Source organism: Microcaecilia unicolor, chromosome 1, assembly GCF_901765095.1.
Source record: "Microcaecilia unicolor chromosome 1, aMicUni1.1, whole genome shotgun sequence".
In the NCBI taxonomy this organism is placed as follows: Eukaryota; Metazoa; Chordata; class Amphibia; order Gymnophiona; family Siphonopidae; genus Microcaecilia; species Microcaecilia unicolor.
This window is the reverse complement of record NC_044031.1, coordinates 287,117,331-287,139,171: the sequence shown is the minus strand read 5'-3', so window position 1 is coordinate 287,139,171 and position 21,841 is coordinate 287,117,331. Positions and strand designations below refer to the sequence as shown.

The window sequence follows — 21,841 nt, the reverse complement described above, 5'->3', positions numbered from 1 at the left end:
CTCTGCTTGTAGTCAAATGGGTCTGGTGTGCCAGGTGCCGGCAATGTGTGCTCCTGAAAGCCACAGATTAACTACTTCTGGTTTTACGAAACTGGAAGTAGTTAATGTTATGACTCAGAGGAGTACACGGTGCTGGCGCACCAGACCATTTGACTAGAGACAGAGCGGTGGCAGTGAAAAAGAGCAGGGCAGCTGGAGAGGGCTAAAGCCAGGTGCCCTCGAATGTTGGTGCCCCCCTGCTCCACATACCCTACTTACCGAGTTCCACCGGCACGGAAGGTTTCCTATTTTGGGGAGTGTACCTCATATACTTTATATTTACTGCTTTATTATTAGTAGTATGTTATATCTTGCTAATGCTATATATGTAAATAATTGTTGAATAATGTACAGGATTTGCAAACTCATTGCAAGGTTAGTTGCCCATGTTTAAACCTAGCACGATATAATCATTACTATCACTATGTCAGATAAGCAGTTTTAATGAAAGAAGAACTGACTGTTCTTACAAACTTGCTAACTTCAGAGTGTACATGTATACAATTAATACGTTCATGACCTTATGCATGATGTACTAAGAACTGGAAACAGCACTAGTAACTTGATGCAAGGACAGATTTCCCAATTTCTTAGTTTCCTTAGGACATGCAAAGTTATTATGACTAACTAAAGTGATTTTACTAAAACTAAAGTTACAATCTCTTTGAACATGGCAGTCATCATGCCCATTGCCTTATTCATTCAACCCTCCCCCCCCCCCCCCCCATCACCACCACCACAACCACAACCACTGAACACCTGGCTAGTACTGCAATATCACAGCAGGTTGGATGGATGCACCTTGTTCAGAGACCATAGTACTGAATCAGTCTTAATGTAGAGACCTTTGCTAAAGCACTTGGCCAACATAAGTCTTTGCCAATCCAGAGCAGCAGATGGTGATAGATGATGTGTCATTCCCGCCCCCCCCCCCTCCCCATACATAAACACATACACACACTTCTCAATGTTGATTTGTGTTTGACCCCAGTCACAGTGATCCAGTGACAAGAAGTCACCTTTATGGCCATACTATCCATATCTCCCTCTTCACTTGCTACATGCTTCTCACCACCTTCATTAACTCTGTAACTCACATTCTGTTGGGTATCTTCACAATGCGGAGCCTTCTTCCTAGGGCTCTTTGGGTGGGAGGTAGATGGACTGGGCAAGGAATTAAAGTACAAGGATGTTATAGACGTGGCTGCATGAGTATCTAAATGCAGATTATAGGTTAATGCCACTACCACGCAAGTATCTTCTCAGGGCAAAAGATACTGTACGTGAGTGTGAACTGATGCATGCTAGCATCTAGCAGTGAGCCCCCTACCCTACCATACCTGCATTTGCCTATACTACCCCAATGAGGCACAAATATCCATACTTAGGATTATCACCGATATAACTCACATACACCACAGTAGACTGATGCATAAGGCCAAAATATGAGGAAGACATATATTTATGTTTTTATTTATCTTGATACACCACCAATAGCACTAACCATTCAGCTACTCCTCTATGCCACCATTAGGCTAGTCTGGAGTGGATACTCATAAGCTGTGTGGAACAGTGTTAAAGCAATAACTGTTCAGGTAGTTCTGAAATTGCCTTAATAATGTGGAAACCTGCGCCATGTGAATACTGGCAGCTATTTTAGCCAGAACCACATTTAAATAGTCGCCATTCAGTTGGCACCATTTCCACTTAGATCCACACATTTCAGAAACCCACAGATCTGGACAATGGCTTGCCACAAGAAAAGATTACTAAGGAAATGCAAGTTCTCACCTCAAACATCAGAGAACCCTGTTTGGCCCTGCTTGCCAGAAATTCAAGGCGCATATTAAGCAAAAATTCTGATGGGAGGTCTGCCACAAAGAAGAGGGCAGATTCAATTTACAATACTCAGGCCTTTAAATGCTTCACTCTGTTACACCCTCTTATTTAGGTTCCTTAATTTCCCCTATATTCCTTCTAGATCTTTCTGCACATCATTCAGTTCTTCCTTCTCCTGCTCACGCCCATTATGAATCAACTAGGCACTCAGCTTTTTTCTTTTTAGTCCCAAGTTTGTAGAATTCTCTTCCACAGTTAGTTTGTGGCCTTTTAATTTTTGCTGCTTATAAGAAAGTTCTTAAAAACTTATTTTTTGACCAGGTCCTTACCTGTCTTTAGCTTTGGACTGGTTTGACTTAAGGCTCTTCAATTGATCAACAGTTTCCATTTTCTTTTCTTTTGTGGGGGTTTTTTTTCTGATGATGTATTTTTGGCTCTTTGTCTTGTCTGCTGCTATCCTTTAATTATTGGAGTTACTTTCTAATTTTATGTTTTAGTCTGTACACCACTTTGACGTTCTTGTAAAGGCTGAATAGTAAGTTTTTAATAAACCATAATCCATAAAGTTCAAGGTTGGTGGCTGCTCCAAACCTGGTCAGGTGAAGTCAGTGATAGGCAGTAATGTGGTTGGCATGTTAGTCCACTTTAAAGATAATAAACCAGAAATTTAAAAAAAAAAGGAAAATAAGGTGATACATTTTATATTGGACTTGGGCGTGCCTAATACATGATGCAATACGTTATGGGATGTCAAGTTTAATAAATTTCCAAGTGTAACAAAAAATAGGGAATAATATATTAAAAAATTATAATAAAACAATGAAACATGCTATATTTATTGTGTGCATTAGAAAATGCATTCCAGGGTTCATAATGTGCAAACGAATAGAGTGTGACAACTTGTTATTGCATACCGTTGTAGTGAACTTTGCTGCTTCTGAAATGGAGGATGTGACAAGGATTCCTGAACATTAGAAAGAACATGAAATCTTGGTATAGGTATAGCATAGAAAATTAATATACCCTATGTAGTGCTCCGTATGAATTACAGATTTCTACGTGGCTGACAGAATGAACATACATCAATGTAAGATGGAAAACCACAGATGGTAGACTAATAACATACGTAAGTAATATAGGTGAATATAAAGTGAACCACAAAGCAAAAACTGAGTTTGAAAGGAGCACATTGTGCCTGTTGTCCAAACATAAGGATGACAAATAATAAAATATAAGGAGACGTACTGATGTAAAATGAAGTGGGGGTTATACTGAAGCTAAGTCTGGGTACATATAACTTAATGATAACCAGTGGTGAAGCACTATGAAAATACTTGAAAGAGACTCACAGAGAGAGTCCAGCTAAATGGGTATGAAGTAGATAGGATAAACTGTGCCCAAATGATTATAGCAAACGATAAACCGAAATGACAACACATGCCTTAATACAAAAGTGCTCCAACGCAGTATTACTAGTGTTTGTACAACAAAACTCTGAATCAAACAAAAAAGCGCCAAAAAATAAACAGTTGAAGTCTGATGTAATGTAACCTCATATATTTAAATAGGGTCATATATATTAAAATATGTATTTCGTGGTATTATGTATACTGTTGGCACTGAGTGTATCACTGAAAACAATTGGACGATGTATGTGATGTTGCTAGAGAAAAGATTAAACAACAAAAAAACAGCAATAAAGCTCTAGAAAGCACCTAATATATAAAAGTATGTATAGGGGAAAAAGAGATATATTAACTATACAAACTCTATGAGCATGATGCAAGTCAGATATACTGCAGGATAGAATGTAAATAATGAGCCATAAAAAAACAAAATAAGGATCTGCCATGAAATATACATCTGTGTTCTATCTAGTGAAAAAACATCTTGTTTATAAATATACATAGGTAAAAGTGCTAAAAAGTACCCGGTCCACTCTCAAAAAAAAAAAAATATATATATATATATATATGGCAGGAGTCACTGATAATGGAAAATACTTAAACGTAATATGATTTGGGTGCAAGAAAAATTGCCAAAATATGATGTGCTAAAAACCTATCATGAATTGAAAAAGATCATATGAAAAATAATGATATAAAAGTGTATGCAGATGTGCCATACGGAGCTCCTTTGGAAAATGTATATGAAAAGCTTACAGAATAAGAGAGTATATATGACACTATGGGCTTCTTTTACAAAGCTGCGCTAGCGATTCCCGTGTGGCAAATGAGAGGAATTCCATAGGAACTGAATGGGCCTTCTCTCATTTGCTGGACCAAGAATCGGTAGCGTGGCTTTGTAAAAGAAGCTCTGTGTGAGTGACCGAGAGTCTATATATATATATATATATATATATATATATATATATATATATATGTGTGTGTGTGTGTGTGTGTGTGTGTGTGTGTAGCCAAAGGTTAACATAAAGATGGTTAAAATGTGCAGTGATAAGATGAAATATGGATGTGATAAATACACATCTCCAATGGTGCAAAAGACATAAAATGGTGTGTGAAATATATCTTCTATGTATCGAAATTAAATGTATATAAAAAATTGTATGTAAACAATATATGTAGAAAATATCATTTTGCAACCAAGAAAAACAAACAATGATGAAAATTAATATGTAATGTATAAAAGTAGATGATGATATGTAGTTTGTTGTTATTCTGGCAATAAAAAAAACAAAAGGAATTTAAAATGCAATATGCATTAAAAATAAAATAAAAAACAATATAAATATATTGATTTACAGTACATGGTGAAAAAAACAACCTGATCATACACAAGGTATGCAACATATAGGCTCACCTTCAAACAGCATTTACTGTAAGATATCTTACATTTGATGGAGCAGTAAGGAATACAAATGAATAAAAGCTAAATGGCCTTTAAAGTAAAACATGTTATACTCTCTTATTCTGTAAGCTTTTCATATACATTCCTTCACAAATGTCCTTTTTCATTTCTTCACATTTTCCATTTCATTATTTGGCTCTTCTGTTTTTATTAAGTCAGGAGCTTCCGTATGGCACATCTGTACAAATTTTCATGTCATTATTTTTCATACATATGATCTTTTTCAATTCATGATATGTTTTTAGCATGTCACATTTTGGCAATTTTTCTTTCACACAAGCCATATTACTTTTAAGTATTTTCAATTATCAGTGACCCATGCCACATATATATATATATATATATATTTTGAGAGTGGACCGGGTACTTTTTAGCACTTTTATACCATAGTAGCCTAGTGGTTAGTGCAGCGGACTTTGAGCCTGGGTAACTGGGTTCGATTCCCACTGCAGCTTCTTGTGACTCTGAGCATGTCACTTAACCCTCCATTGCCCCAGGTACAAATAAGTACCTCTATATACTATGTAAATTGCTTTGAATGTAGTTGCAAAAACCACAGAAAGGCAGTATATCAAGTCACATTTCCCCCTATATTTATGAATGGGATGGGTTTTTTTCACTAGATAGAACCCAGATGTATATTTCATGGTAGATCCTTATTATGTTTTTTATGGTTCATTATTTACATTCTATCCCACAACACATTTGACTTGCATTGTGCTCATAGAGTTTGTATAGTTAATATATCTCTTTCCCCCCTATATATATATATACATTTTCAGGTGCTCTCTAGAGCTTTATTTCTGTTATTTTCTGGTTTAACCTTTTCTCAAGCAACATCACACATATCGTCCAATTGTTTTGAGTGATACACTCAGTACCAACAGTATACATCATAGCACGAAATATGTATTTTGATATGCCCCTATTTAAATATATGATGCTACATTATGTCAGACTTCAAACGCTTATTTTTTGGTGCTTTTTTTCTTTGATTCAGAGTTTTGTTGTACAAACACTAGTGACACTGCATTGGAGCACTTTTGTATTAAGGTATGTGTTCTCATTTCGGTTTATCATTTGCTATAATCATTTGGGCACAGTTTATCCTATCTGCTTTATACCCATTTAGCTGGACTCTCTCTGTGAGTCTCTTTCAAGTATTTTCATAGTGCTTCACTGGTTATCATTAAGTTATATGTACCCAGACTTAGCTTCAGTATAACCCCCACTTCATTTTACATCAGTACGTCTCATATTTTATTACTAGCCGTTAAGCCCGTAAAAACAGGCAAGATTTCCAGCTACCCTCGTTGCGCCGCTCCCTCCCCCCTCCGTGCCGGGCCCCCTGCACTGACCTGACAGCGCCTATGACCTCCGTGTGAAAGCGCTGCAGGCAGCAGCAGATCGCTCTGCTGCTGCCTGCAGCGCTTCCACACGGAGGTGAGAGGCACTGTCAGGTCAGTGCAGGGGGCCCGATGCGGAGGAGGGCGGGAGCGGCAGCGGGATGGGGGGAGGGGGAGGTTGGTGCGCGCCATGTTCGTTTCCAGGCGGCAGCGTCCGACAGTGACTCTGACTCCGTTTCCCTCTCTGTTCCGCCCTCTGACGTCATCACGTCTTGACGCGAGGGCGGGACAGAGAGGGAAGTCTCTACTGCGCATTTGCAGGTGAGTCGGTCACTTGCCGTTTATATGTTTGATTTGTCATGCTATACCTATACCGAGATTTCATGTTCTCTCTAATGTTCAGGAATCCTTGTCACATCCTTCATTTCAGAAGCAGTGAAGTTCACTACAATGGTATGCAGTATAACAAGTTGACACACTCTGTTGCACATTATGAACCTTGGATGCATTCTCTGATGCACACAATAAAAACGGCATGTTTCATTGTTTTGTTATTATTTTTATTTTTTAATATATTATTCCCTTTTTTTGTTTCACTTGGCAATTTATTAAACTTGGCATCCCACATCGTATTGCTATCATAACGCTCACTATGTTATATAGATAGATAATTAAAAATTAAAAAGTTTTGGACATATTTCTTCACTTTTGTGCACCCCTTGATTTATCACACATTTTTCGTATCTCTATTTTTCATATCTCTGTTATCATTATATACATGTTTTATCGTGATGGTTTTATGCAGCTTATGATAATGTGTCAGCATATTATATTACACTATGTTATATCTTGTTTCATATCTATTTATGTTCTAGACCCCAAAACTTGGGCCACTTCCTTTTCAATGTTGTGGATTTTCCAGTTTGGCAAATAAACTTTTTATGTACTCCACTTCTATTTTGCTGGTTTGTTGAAACTCTTCCTCCCTTCCACTCCTGTTTTGTACTTTGGTTATCCGTGGAAGTTGTGTGGACCCTCTTTTTTCTTTTGACCAGGAGATGGGAGAGGACATGCAAAGGTATATGTGTGGGATAGTGCAGGGCTTACCTAACAACCATCTCCTGGAGATCTGGCCACTCTTGAATCTGTCATGGATTCCAGAGTGAGTCAGGATGTATATATCATGGATTATTTTTTTCACAGTCATTTGATTTTGCTGCAGTTATTTTTCCAGATGACATCTCAAAAGCAGACCCCTAACAGCTTCCAGTACATCAGGACCATATCCATCATGGATACTCATTCATGGTGTCTGCAGTGCCTAGGACCTGACTATGATCCTTCCCACTGTATTCTCTATTCACAGGTGTCATAGACAGGGATTTGAGGTAGAGAAAAGCAGAGGGATTAATTTTAGGTTATGGACTAGAGTTCTGCAATAAATTACCACATAGTTTAAAAGAAATAGATTGCTACTTTTCATTTAAGCACTCCTTTGGAGAAAAATGAACTGGCGGAACTAATTTATCTTTAAAATTGAGTGTGGTACCGGAAGATTGGAGGGTAGCCCATGTAACACCGATATTTAAAAAAGGTTCCAGAAGGAATCTGGGAAATTATAGACCGGTGAGCCTGACATCGGTGCCGGGCAAAATGGTAGAGACTATTATAAAGAACAAAATTACAGAGCATTTTCAAAAGCATGGATTAATGAGACAAAGCCAACATGAATTTAGTGAAGGGAAATCTTGCCTCACCAATCTATTACATTTCTTTGAAGAGGTGAACAAACATGTGGCTAAAGGCGAGCCCCTTGATATTGTGGATTTTCAAAAGGCGTTTGACAAAGTACCTCACGAAGACTCCAGAAGAAATTGGAGAGTCATGGGATAGGAGGTAGTGTCCTATTGTGGATTAAACACTGGTTAAAGGATAGAAAACAGGGAGTAGGGTTAAATGGTCAATATTCTCAATGGAGAAGGGTAGTTAGTGGGGTTCCCCAGGGGTCTGTGCTAGGACCGCTGCTTTTTAACATATTTATAAATTATCTAGAAATGGGAGTAACTAGTGAGATAATTAAATTTGCTGATGACATAAAGTTATTCAAAGTTGTTAAATCGCAAGAGGATTGTAAAAATTACAAGAGGACCTTACAGGACTGGGAGACTGGGCATCCAAATGGCAGATGACATTTAATGTGAACAAGTGCAAAGTGATGCATGTGGGAAAGAGGAATCTGAACTATAGCTATGTAATGCAAGGTTCCACATTAGGAGTCACCAACCAAGAAAGGGATCTCGGCGTCATTGTTGATGATACATTGAAACCCTCTGCTCAGTGTGTTGCGGCGGCTAAGAAAGCAAATAGAATGTTAGGTATTATTAGGAAAGGAATGGAAAACAAAAGTGAGGACATTATAATGCCTTTGTATCGGTCCATGGTGCAACCGCACCTCGAATATTGTGTTCAATTGTGGTCGCCACATCTCAAAAAAGATATAGTGGAATTAGAAGAGGTACAGAGAAAGGTGACGAAAATGATAAAGGGGATGGGATGACTTCCCTATGAGGAAAGGCTGACGTGTTTAGGGCTCTTCAGCTTGGAGAAAAGACGGCTGAGGGGAGATGTAATAGAGGTCTATAAAATAATGAGTGGAGTGGAACAGGTAGACATGAATCGTTTGGTTACTCTTTCCAAAAATACTAGGACTAGGGGACATGCAATGAATCTACAAAGCAGTAAATTTAATACGAATCTGAGAAAATTTTTCTTCACTCAATGTGTAATTAAACTCTGGAATTCATTGCTTCAGAATGTGGTAAAGGCGTTAGCTTAGCGGGCTTTAAAAAAGGTCTGGATGGCTTCCGAAAGGAAAAGTCCGACCATTATTAAATTGACTTGGGGAAAATCCACTGCTACTTCTGGGATAAGCAGCATAAAATGTATTGAACTTTTTCGGGATCTTGCCAGGTATTTGTGACCTGGATTGGCCACTGTTAGAAATAGGATGCTGGGCTTGATGGACCTTTGGTCTGACTCAGTATGGCAATACTTATGTACTTATGATGATTTCAATTTTAAATGGGCTTTTAGCCCATTTTTATAATTTGTAATCTACTTTGAGCCATAAAACTTGGTTATGCAGAATATAAATGGCTATATTTCATTTGATTAGATTAGGGGAAAGCTTTTTGGAGATAACATTGGTTCATTGACATTGCAATAGGAGCAACTCAGGATGCCAGAGTTGATAGGGTCTTGATCATCCTTGACATTAAGCATAGATAGAGCCCACAGGGAATGATAATCATCTAATTCCCACCCGAAGAAGAAGGATTTGACCTTATCTTCTTCGTTGCTGAGGGAAAGCAACTCAGGACATCAAGCGGAGGCTGAGGTATCTCAATACTGATCCTTATTTAGCATGTTGCCAAGAGTACTGAAGTATCATGGTCACCAGTGTCCTCAAAATGCTGTTAACATGAGGCCTGCTGATTCTCCGTGCCATCAGAGAGGGTGTACCCATTTCTACGGACCTGGGACTCAGGTTCTGATAAACCCCAGGTGATTCAGAAGGATGTGTCCACTCCTACAGCCTTAAAGGAGCAGCTTATGCAGAGATTTGAGGGGTGGATGGAGTATTTCTTCACTCAATAAGATGCTGCAGCTTCAATGTCATCAATATTGAGAGTAAGGGCAGTTCAGCTGATAATTGAGACCCATGCCCTGCCTGAAATAGACATCTCAAAACAAAGGCCCAGAGGGGACTCGGAATTGAGGTTGGTTGTACTAGTGTCCATCTCCAGTGCATCAGGGGCAGAAAATTCACTGAGTCACTGGGAAGCATTGGTGTCTCAATGTTGTAGGAGGCCTGAGAATTCTGTTAGTAGAATGAGACAGGCTGAAACTCAGACTTCACCAGCTGAGTTCTTAAGAACCAGCCATACTGGGTCAGACCAATGGTCCATCTAGCCCAGTATTGTGTTTCCAACAGTGGCCAATCCAGATCACAAGTACCTGGCAGAAACCCAAATAGTAGCAACATTCCATGCTACCAATTCCAGGGCAATCAGTGGCTTCCCCTGTCTTTCTCAATAGCAGACTATGGATGTTTCCTCCAGGAACTTCTCCAAATCATTTTTTAAACCCAGATTCTCTAACCACTGTTACCACATCCTCCAGCAATGAGTTTCACAGCTTAAACATTTGTTGAGTGAAAAAATATTTCCTCCTATTTGTTTTAAAAGTATATCCATGTAACTTCATAAAGTGTCCCCTAGTCTTTGTACTTTTTGAAAGAGTAAAAAATCGATTCACTCCTACTTTTTCCACACCACTCAGGATTTTGTACACCTCATTCATATTTCCCCTTAGCTATCTCTTCCAAGCCAAAAGCCCTAACCTCTTTAGCCTTTCTTCATATAAGAAGAATTCCATCCCCTTTATCATTTTGGTCGCTGTTTTTTGAACCTTTTCTAATTCCACTATATCTTTTTTGAGATACAGCAACCAGATACTTCAGGTGAGGTCACACCATGGAGAGATAGAGAGGCATTATAGTATTCCTGATCTTATTTACCTTCCCTAATAATTCCTAGCATCCTGTTTGCTTATTTGGCTGACGCTGCACACTGAGCAGAAGGTTTCAGCGTATTGTCTACAATGACACCTAGATCCTTTTCTTGGGTGCTGACTCCCAAGGTGGACCCTAACATCAGGTAACTATAATTTGGATAATTCTACCCAATGTGCTATACTTTGCATTTGTCTGCACTCTTCTCCCAGTGATTCAGGCTCAAGATTGGCTATGCTCTCTGGAATTAGGATGCCTACACTTACATTCTAATACTTCAAGTCCACATTTTGGGTGAGAACATGTCATTTCCAGTATTGTGTGTTGCTGACTGGCCTTGTGTCGGCTCCCAGGGTTTTCACCAAGTATCTAGTGGTAGTTGCAACATCGCTACACAGACTGGAAGTCCATGTGTTTCCCTACCTGGATGATTGGCTGGTGAAGAGCACATTGAAGAACGGTGCTCAGCAGTCCATGCGAAGAACTATTCGGGTGCTAGAGCTACTAGGGTTTTTTTTTAATTACCCCAAATCCCATCTGCTCCCAGTTCAGCAATAGGCGTTCATTGGACCCCTGCTATACACACAGCAGGTGGAGCCTTTCTCCCTGTTCAGGTGGCTAGGCCACATGGCCTCCACAATGCATGTCACACCCTGGCATGTCTTCACATGAGAACTGCCCAGTGGACTATAGCTTCCCAGTGGTGTCAGGCCTCTGGGAACCTTTTGGATGTCATCTGAGTGACACCAGAGTTGGTTCAGTCCCTCTTCTGGTGGACAATTCCAACCAAGGAACTTCCATTCCAAATTGCTCAGCCCCAGAAGGTGATGATGATGGATGCATCCTACCTGGGGTTGGGGGCTCATTTGGATGATCTTCATACCCAGCGTGCTTGGTCAACTCAGGAAGCAGATCTTCAGATCAACCTCCTAGAGGTACAGGCAATCTGAAATGCTCTAAAGGCTTTCAGAGATCAGCAGTTCAATCAAATTGTTGTCATTCAAACGGACAATCAGGTTGCAATTATTACACCAATGGGCAGGTGAGGTACCAGATTATACCCTCTGTGTCAGTAGGTCATAGAGATGTGATACTGGGCCATCCAGAAAAGGATAGTTCTCAGGGTCACATACCTGGCAGGCAAATCCAACACCCTAGCCAACAGACTGAGTAGGGTAATGCAACCAAATGAGTGATCACTCAGCACAAGTGTTACCTGCGGAATCTTCTGAGAGTGAGGCACCCCCTTGGTGGATATCTTTGCCACTCCATTCAATCACAAAGCCCCTTATTACTGTTCCAGGGTCAGGGCACATGACAGGCTAGCGTTGGATGCCTTCCTTCTCCACTGGGGGGGGGGGGGGGGAACAGTCTTCTGTATGCATATCCTCCCATACCTCTCATGAGGAAGAATTGCTGAAACTCAGAGAAAACCATGGAGCCATGATTCTGATTGCCTCCTATTGGCTCAGGCAGATCTGGTTCCCTCTTCTTCTGGAGTTATCCTCCGAAGAAACTTAGAGGATGGAGTGTTTTCTGACTCTCATCACGCAGAATGAGAGATCTCTTCTGCATCCAAACCTCCAGTCCCTGGCCCTCACAGCCTGGATGTTGAGGGCTTAGAATTTCCCTCCTTGCATCTTCATGAGGGTGTCTGTAAGGTGTTGTTAGCTTCTAGGAAAGATTCCACTTTCAAATGGAGGTTTGCCATCTGGTGTGAGGGCAGGTCTCTTGATCCTATTTCTGGCCCCAAACAGACCCTGCTTGAATACCTTCTGCACCTTTCCGAGTCTGGTCTTAAAACCAACTCTGTAAGGGTTCAGCTCAGTGTAATTAGTGTTTCCCATCACCATATAGAAGATAAGCCCATCTCTGGACAGCCTCTAGTTGTTCACTTCATGAGAAGTTTGCTTTTGACAAAGCCCCCTTTCAAACCATTGCCTGTGTCATGGGACATCAATGTCGTCCTAACCCAGCTGATGAATCTCCTTTTGAGCCGCTGGATTCCTGTCATCTGAAGTACTTGACCTGGAAAGTCTTATTTTTGGTGGCTGTTACTTCAGCTCGCAGGGTCAGTGAGCTTTTGGCCCTAGTGGCAGATCCATCTTACACTAAATTTCATCATAACAGAGTAGTTCTCCGCACGGACCCTAAGTTCCTGCCTAAGGTTGTGTTTGAGTTCCATCTGAACCAGTCAACCATTCTTCCAGCATTCTTTCCCAAACCTCATGCCTATCCTGGCGAATGCAAACTGCACACTTTGCATACCAAGCATTGATCTTTTACATGGAGCAGACTAGGCCCTACAGACAGTCCACCCAGCTTTTTGTTTCTTTTGATCCCAACAGGATGGGGGTCGCCATTGGGAAATGCACAATCTCTAATTGGCTAGCAATTTGCATTTCTTTCACTTACGTCCAGGCTAGGCTGATTATTGAGGGTCATGTCAAGGCTCACAATCTCAGAACCATGGCCCACTTGAGGTCAGTCTCCACTGAAGAAAATTGCAAGGCTGCAATGTGAATGTGTGGTCTTAAGTCCACACACATTCACATCTCGCTACTGCCTTGAGCAGGATATTCGATGCAGTAGTCGGTTTGGACAGATAGTTTTGCAGAATTTGTTTGGGTTCTAGAATCCAACTCTACCCTCCTAGTCATGTTTTGTTCTGTTCCAGGCTGTACTCTCACTAAGTATGTATATTGTTTCAGGTTAATTATTGTTTTGAACTTGCTATTGTGAGTTCCTATTGTTTTTAGTATGCCTGGTAGCTAGGGATTCCCATATGTGAGAATATAGCCTGCTTGTCCTAGGAGAAAGCGAAGATACTTACCTGTAGCAGAGGACAGCAGGCCATTCATTCTCACATACCCTCCTTCCTCCGCTTGGAGTTGTTTTCAATGCTATTGTATTGTACTGCTGGTCCTGTGCTCTCACAGAGGGTGGGAAGGCACTCACAAATGCACGGTGGGGATGCTAGCACATGGTCTTAAAATCATATACGCTTTAAAAGCGCTCCGCACCAGGCGATGTGGATGACGGCACCCACATGTGAGAATGAATGGCCTGCTGTCCCCGGAGAATACCTGCTATAGGTAAGTTTCTTCACTTAATCTGGGGATTACTAAACAATCTCTAGAAAGGTTACAGTTAGTACAAAATACTGTAGCTTGGATAGTTACATTTAATAAAAAGTAGGACAGAGTATGCTTTATACTGGCTGCCAGTACATATGAGAGTTTTTTTTTATTTTGATACTAGCTTTTAGGATTCTGAAGAGCCTTGCCCCAAATTTGACTTGTTCTGTACAATAAGGGATTCTTTCTGGGTTGCTAAGCTCTAGCTAGGAAATATTAGATTGATTAGATTGTTGTTGTTTTTTTAAACAGGAAATTGAACACTATTGTGTGAGATTCTGCAACTGTGGAATCAGTTCCCTTTTGAGTTAACATTGGAATCAGCATACTTGAAATTTAGGAAACTTTTAAGTTTTTGTTATTTTACAAGTTGAAGAATACTTAATAATTTAAAGTTTTTGTATTTGGGTTATTTTCTTATTTAGCTTTGGAATATTCTGCATTATAAGATTTTCTATTTATAGTCTTTTCTGCTACTAAGTGTTCTCAATAATTTATCTATTAATTTATCAATTTGTCAAGTTTTCTTTTACTATCCTGCTTATAATCGAAAGAGAAAAACGCCTATATTGCGACCCAAATCGGGAGATGGGCGTCTTTCTCCCATGGGCGCCCAAATCGGTATAATCGAAAGCCGATTTTGGGCGTTTCCAACTGCAATCCGTCGCGGAAACGGGTAAAGTTTATGGGGGCGTGTCGGAGGCATGGTGAAGGCAGAACTGGGGCATGGTTATCAGCCGAGGAGAGATGGGCGTCTTTAGCTGATAATCGAAAAAAAAAAGGCATTTTTACCGCGATTTCGGATCACTTTTTTTTGGACCCTTTTTTTTCATGAACAAGTCCCCAAAAAGTGCCCCAACTGCCCAGATGACCACCGGAGGGAATCGGGGATGACCTCCTCGGACTCCCCCAGTGGTCACTAACCCCCTCCCACCAAAAAAACCCCACTTTAAAAACTTTTTTTTCAGCCTCTATGCCAGTCTCAAATGCCGTACCCACCTCTATGACAGCAGAATGTGTTCCATCCTCTGATAGCCTTTCCCTGGTTCTAATGTGGCTCTCGGGTGAGTGTGACACCTTTTCTGTTATGCGCACTGCAGAGTCACATCAGCAATGTATTGTGGTGGGTGTAGGGTATTGGGCTCCGTGATTCCACTAGCTTGTGGCAAATGCTCACGATGTTGGTAGTTGGTAGGCTCTACTCCCATGGTGCTTTTCACCCTGCTTACTGGGTCAGAGTGTGCCCTGTTTTGTTTCCAGTAGTCCATGAGGTAGTGGCCATTTTTGTAAGCCAGTTTTAGATCCCTTTCACGTGTTAGCCGCGTTACAGAACTTAGTTCTTACCTTGAATGTGGCTGAAAGAGGGCATTGTACAGCATTCTGCCAGCTCTGACCTACTGCTAATCTCAGTACCAGCGAGACTCATTGCCAGTGGGCCACAACCTCTGATCTGCAGTTAACTGTGAGTAAGCGTGCTTATTCCAATAAAGGACGTTTTCGGAGAGATTAGTCTTCAGGTGTCAACTGGTGTGCCAATGTTATATAGCAGCAACAAGTCCTAGAGGCCTGCATGTATGCAGGTCCCTGGAGCACTTTTAGTGGGTAGCGCAGTGCACTTCAGCCAGGTGGACCCAGGCCCATCCCCCCCCCCCCCCCCCCCCCACTATAACACTTGTGCTGGTAAATGGGAGGTCTCCAAAACCCACTGTACCCACATGTAGGTGCCCCCTTCACCCCTAAGAACTATGGTAGTGTTGTACATTTGTGGGTAGTGGGTTTTGGGGGAGGGGGTTTGGGTGCTCAGCACCCGTGGTAAGGGAGCTACAGTATGCATGTGGGAGCTTTTTCTGAAGTCCACCGCACTGACCTCTAAGGTGCCCAGTTGGTGTCCTGCCATAGCAGGGGGGCCAGTGTACTACGAATCCTGGCCCCACCCATGACCAAATGGCTCGGATTAGGACGTTTTTGAGCTGGGCGTTTTTAGTTTCCATTATCGCTAAAAAAAACAAACGCCCAGCTGAAAAACATCCATTTTTTCGAAAATACGGTCTGTCCCGCCTCTTCACGTACCCGTTTTCAGACATAGATGCCCATGGAGATAGACGTTTGCATTCGATTATGCCCCTCCACATATAGTTATAATATGTTTTCATTTTATTTATTAATGTAAATTTTGGAATTTTAGGTTATGTTTGTAACTCGTGTCAAATCCTTCAGGATATAAGTGGGATATAAATGACTGTTTAAATCACAATAAAAAAGAAAGAAAAAAAACACAAAAAGTCCATGAAAATAAATATATTAATGTTGTTTCCAAGAGATCCACGCAAGCCAAACCACCACAAGGGTGGAGGTACACAAATTCCTATGAAAAGTAATCTGAGGAAAGGGGGAGTAGGAAGAGTAGGCTCTTGAACAACACTAGTAGGCGACGTAGGTTAGGAACAATCTCTTTATTTAAATATACACTCGACTCAACACAGCCGTGTTTCGGCGCTACAGATGCCTTCTTCAGGAGTCTATGAAATAAAACCAAACAATGGTAATATAACAAACATGCAGAACAAAAGTAAAATAAATGTAGAACGTTAAATGTGTGATAAACATAAATTCCATGTAAAATTAAAAAATGAATAAAAACATTTTTTATAAAAAAATTTTTTTTATAAAAAAAATTATTATTAGTATTGCAGAAATGCTATAATATATATACACATATGCATACATATACATACATATATATATATATATATATATACATATACATATATATACATATATATACACATACATATAAAATCCATACATGTAAAAATACTTATACTCAAACATATATACATATATAGTTTTCAAATATATAATAAATACTTAAATTATTAAATTATTAAAAAATATTAGATTATACAGTGGGGGAAATAAGTATTTGATCCCTTGCTGATTTTGTAAGTTTGCCCACTGACAAAGACATGAGCAGCCCATAATTGAAGGGTAGGTTATTGGTAACAGTGAGAGATAGCACATCACAAATTAAATCCGGAAAATCACATTGTGGAAAGTATATGAATTTATTTGCATTCTGCAGAGGGAAATAAGTATTTGATCCCCCACCAACCAGTAAGAGATCTGGCCCCTACAGACCAGGTAGATGCTCCAAATCAACTCGTTACCTGCATGACAGACAGCTGTCGGCAATGGTCACCTGTATGAAAGACACCTGTCCACAGACTCAGTGAATCAGTCAGACTCTAACCTCTACAAAATGGCCAAGAGCAAGGAGCTGTCTAAGGATGTCAGGGACAAGATCATACACCTGCACAAGGCTGGAATGGGCTACAAAACCATCAGTAAGACGCTGGGCGAGAAGGAGACAACTGTTGGTGCCATAGTAAGAAAATGGAAGAAGTACAAAATGACTGTCAATCGACAAAGATCTGGGGCTCCACGCAAAATCTCACCTCGTGGGGTATCCTTGATCATGAGGAAGGTTAGAAATCAGCCTACAACTACAAGGGGGGAACTTGTCAATGATCTCAAGGCAGCTGGGACCACTGTCACCACGAAAACCATTGGTAACACATTACGACATAACGGATTGCAATCCTGCAGTGCCCGCAAGGTCCCCCTGCTCCGGAAGGCACATGTGACGGCCCGTCTGAAGTTTGCCAGTGAACACCTGGATGATGCCGAGAGTGATTGGGAGAAGGTGCTGTGGTCAGATAAGACAAAAATTGAGCTCTTTGGCATGAACTCAACTCGCCGTGTTTGGAGGAAGAGAAATGCTGCCTATGACCCAAAGAACACCGTCCCCACTGTCAAGCATGGAGGTGGAAATGTTATGTTTTGGGGGTGTTTCTCTGCTAAGGGCACAGGACTACTTCACCGCCAATGGGAGAATGGATGGGGCCATGTACCGTACAATTCTGAGTGACAACCTCCTTCCCTCCGCCAGGGCCTTAAAAATGGGTCGTGGCTGGGTCTTCCAGCACGACAATGACCCAAAACATACAGCCAAGGCAACAAAGGAGTGGCTCAGGAAGAAGCACATTAGGGTCATGGAGTGGCCTAGCCAGTCACCAGACCTTAATCCCATTGAAAACTTATGGAGGGAGCTGAAGCTGCGAGTTGCCAAGCGACAGCCCAGAACTCTTAATGATTTAGAGATGATCTGCAAAGAGGAGTGGACCAAAATTCCTCCTGACATGTGTGCAAACCTCATCATCAACTACAGAAGACGTCTGACCGCTGTGCTTGCCAACAAGGGTTTTGCCACCAAGTATTAGGTCTTGTTTGCCAGAGGGATCAAATACTTATTTCCCTCTGCAGAATGCAAATAAATTCATATACTTTCCACAATGTGATTTTCCGGATTTAATTTGTGATGTGCTATCTCTCACTGTTACCAATAACCTACCCTTCAATTATGGGCTGCTCATGTCTTTGTCAGTGGGCAAACTTACAAAATCAGCAAGGGATCAAATACTTATTTCCCCCACTGTATATAACATACGATAAAGGTGTTGTATATTACCAATCAAAGAAGGATGACATCTAAAAATTAGCAGAAAAAACATCAAAATGAAGTATAACAAAAAAACTCAAAATACAGTGAAATAAATAATTAAAACACACTTACAACCAATTAGTAAATAATATATGATATATATATATATATATATATATATATATATATATATATATGTTTTTATTAATTTTTTAATTTTACATGGAATTTATGTATTTAAATAAAGAGATTGTTCCTAACCTACGTCGCCTACTAGTGTTGTTCAAGAGCCTACTCCTCCTACTCCCCCTTTCCTCAGTTTCCAAGAGATCTGCTTGACAATATATGAAACAAAAGAATACATCAATTTAATATTACTATTGCTCTTATTGCATCATATTATGTGACCTGCTGAGCAAAAAGGTATCAAAAGCAGGGTATGTGACTTATTTATACCACAGGATAGAGGGATAACAACTGCATTATACTGCAAAATTTCAACCTCAGGTATGGACTAATACATCTTTAAAAAATGAGAAATGTTTATCAATAAAAAATAATTAACCCTATAAATTACATACCCCACTATGGACCTCTTTTACAATGCCGCGCTAGTGATTCCTGTGCGGTCAATGAGAGGAAGCCCATTCAATTCCTATGGGCTTCCCTCATTTGCCGCATGAGAATTGCTAGTGTGGCTTAGTAAAAGAAGCCTTATATGCGCTTGTAGTTTTCAGGCTATAGAATATGAAAAATATCAAAGTTGTGAAAAAAATTGCATGGTCCCATTCTACCAACCTTATGGTATGCAATACTTTCAAAAATGAAAGTTGTCCCTCCATACTTTTATGGTGTTTATCTCTGTTATTTGTAACCCCACTTTTGGTACCTTTTCATTCAGCAGGTCACATATTATGTTTTGGCTGTTAAAAATAATATTAATCTTTTTTTTTAATTTCAGGCCTAATTATACATGAAGGAGCAGCAGTTTTCAAAGTATTTAAACGGTGGCGAGCTGTTAATCTACATTGGGATGTGCTAAATTATGACAAAGCTACAGACATAGAGGAGAGCAGTCGTGGTATGTCATCAACAAGTAGGACATTGTGGTTGCCACTGTCTGCTTTAAGATCCAGTAATTTAGTTCACCCAACACAGTTAAGCTCACCAAGATTTCAGTGTGGCTATGTACTATTACACCTATTCAATCGGATGAGACCTCAAGAAGATTCTTTAGAAGAAAGTAGTTCTGGTGAGGTTGTGATGAGGGTAACTTCAGTATGAAGAATATTATCCCTGTTGTGCTGCTAAACACATGAGGATAATTTTCTCTGTGAATTTGAACTCTTAAAAGATTTTTGGGATGTAGTTGTGAAGAATGGTGAAAACATATGACTTTAAAAATATATATATATCTATAAAAACTTTTTAAAATTTATGTTTTTTATATTGTAAACTGAATTACAAATAAACTTTTCTGAAGAAAGGTCTCTTTATATTTCCTGATTTTTGTTACTGCTATTTAAATAGGAATTTCCTAAGTATTACTAACAATTTGTAGGATATTTAAGTACTATATTTCATCTAATAATGTGGAAGGGCATTTTAGAAAGAACATTTAAATGGGAAATCTGACACCCAAGTCAGGACATCTCAAGTTCCCCTCTAATTTTAGAACAGGATCTGCTGACATAGAACTGGTTCTGAAATACATGGTAAAATGGTCCTCTGTATGCCGCTACGTGACTCAGGAATATCCATTTTAGTAACAAACCTATTCAAAATATGAACAAGGAAACAGGAGGCACAGAGACGTCCTTTACACAGTACATAAATGTCTATGTTGTGTCTGGGACAGGGGTTTATTTAGGAGGGCTTAGAAGGCATGGGGGGGGGGGGGGTCAGGAGGAAGATCAGACATATTGAGGGAGTCAGGAGGGGAATTAGATATTTGGGGGACTCAATAGGGGATCAGAACTGTTGGAGAGGGTGCACCACCATAGAGTATGGGATTATGTGGGCTCTACATGCCCTGTTCAGTACATGTTGCACACACTCCCTGCTTGCACCATACAGGCTTTGTACTTATCCTGTGTTATGTTTTGTAGTGAATACAGGCTAAGTGTAAACAGTTAATGACCCTTCCAACAGGGGCCCCCTGGATGTTCCAAGTAGCAGGTCTAACTCCCGACATCGACTTATATGGACATAGAAGTCTGTTTTCTTTTTGTCCCACATACTGGCCATGAACTTGCTGGTGCTGTATCCACATCATCCAGCAGGTGGAGATAGAGAATACAGAACTGTGCTGTGTTCAGCTCTTATTATTCAGTATTTTTCTATCTCCAACTTGTGGAAGATGTCTGCTCTGAATCTCTATCCCACCCCCCAATTGTGGCTGTCCCCTCTCATTCTGCCTGCTAAACACACTCACAAAAAAGATGATTCTGTAATGCAGCTTGACTGCAGTGAGGGGATGGAGCTTTTAAAGAGAAGACAGTGTTGGTAAGTCTGTCTTTGCCTGCTATTACTTCTTCAGTGGCTCTGTCTCTTCCCTGTCAGTGGCTCCTATGTTATCTCACTGAGGTTTTCCCTCACTGCACATTTCTACCGGTAGCATGATATTTTCATTTGTTCCCTGTGGCTTGTTTTCTGCAGCTCTGCCCTTTCAGCCTCTTCAGTCAGTACTACTACTACTATTTAGCATTTCTATAGCGCTACAAGGCGTACGCAGCGCTGCACAAACATAGAAGAAAGACAGTCCCTGCTCAAAGAGCTTACAATATAATAGACAAAAAATAAAGTAAGCAAATCAAATCAATTAATGTGTACAGGAAGGAGGAAGGAGGAGAGGAGGGTAGGTGGAGGCGAGTGGTTACAAGTGGTTACGAGTCAAAAGCAATGTTAAAGAGATGGGCTTTCAGTCTAGATTTAAAGGTGGCCAAGGATGGGGCAAGATGTAGGGGCTCAGGAAGTTTATTCCAGGCGTAGGGTGCAGCAAGACAGAAGGCGCAAAGTCTGGAGTTGGCAGTAGTGGAGAAGGGAACAGATAAGAAGGATTTATCCATGGAGCGGAGTGCACGGGAAGGGGTGTAGGGAAGGACGAGTGTGGAGAGATACTGGGGAGCAGCAGAGTGAGTACATTTATAGGTTAGTAGAAGAAGTTTGAACAGGATGCGAAAATGGATAGGGAGCCAGTGAAGCAACTTGAGGAGAGGGGTAGTGTGAGTAAAGCGACCCTGGCGGATCATGGCTGCCTCCATGGAGGCTGATAAACATTGCTTCCTTGTGGAGCCAGGCGCTCATCCCTAGGCAAATGTGCCTCTTGCCGTTCATCTGTGGAACAACAGTTTCTCTCAGAAAGTCCAGGGAAGGCAGTTTGAGTGCTTTGGTTTAGGAATGGAGGAATAGTCTAATGGTTAGTGCAGTGGGCTGAGAACCTGGGGAGCTGGGCTCAATTCCCATTGCAACTCCTTGTGACCCTGTGCAAGTCACTTAAGTACAAACAGACTGTGAGCCCACTAGGGACAGAAAAAGT

The 21,841-nt window shown here is 40.6% G+C and overlaps 1 protein-coding gene across 1 annotated transcript in view; it reads left to right on the top strand.

Moving 5' to 3' along the window:
• Positions 1-19,587, top strand: part of MARCHF11 (membrane associated ring-CH-type finger 11) — a 160,332-nt gene extending 140,745 nt beyond the window's left edge. Inside the window, exon 4 of the mRNA XM_030190033.1 lies at positions 19,265-19,587. Within this exon, the coding sequence (XP_030045893.1) occupies positions 19,265-19,587 (323 nt within the window). The remainder of the gene's footprint in view (positions 1-19,264) is intronic.
• The last annotated feature ends 2,254 nt before the right edge of the window (positions 19,588-21,841 follow it).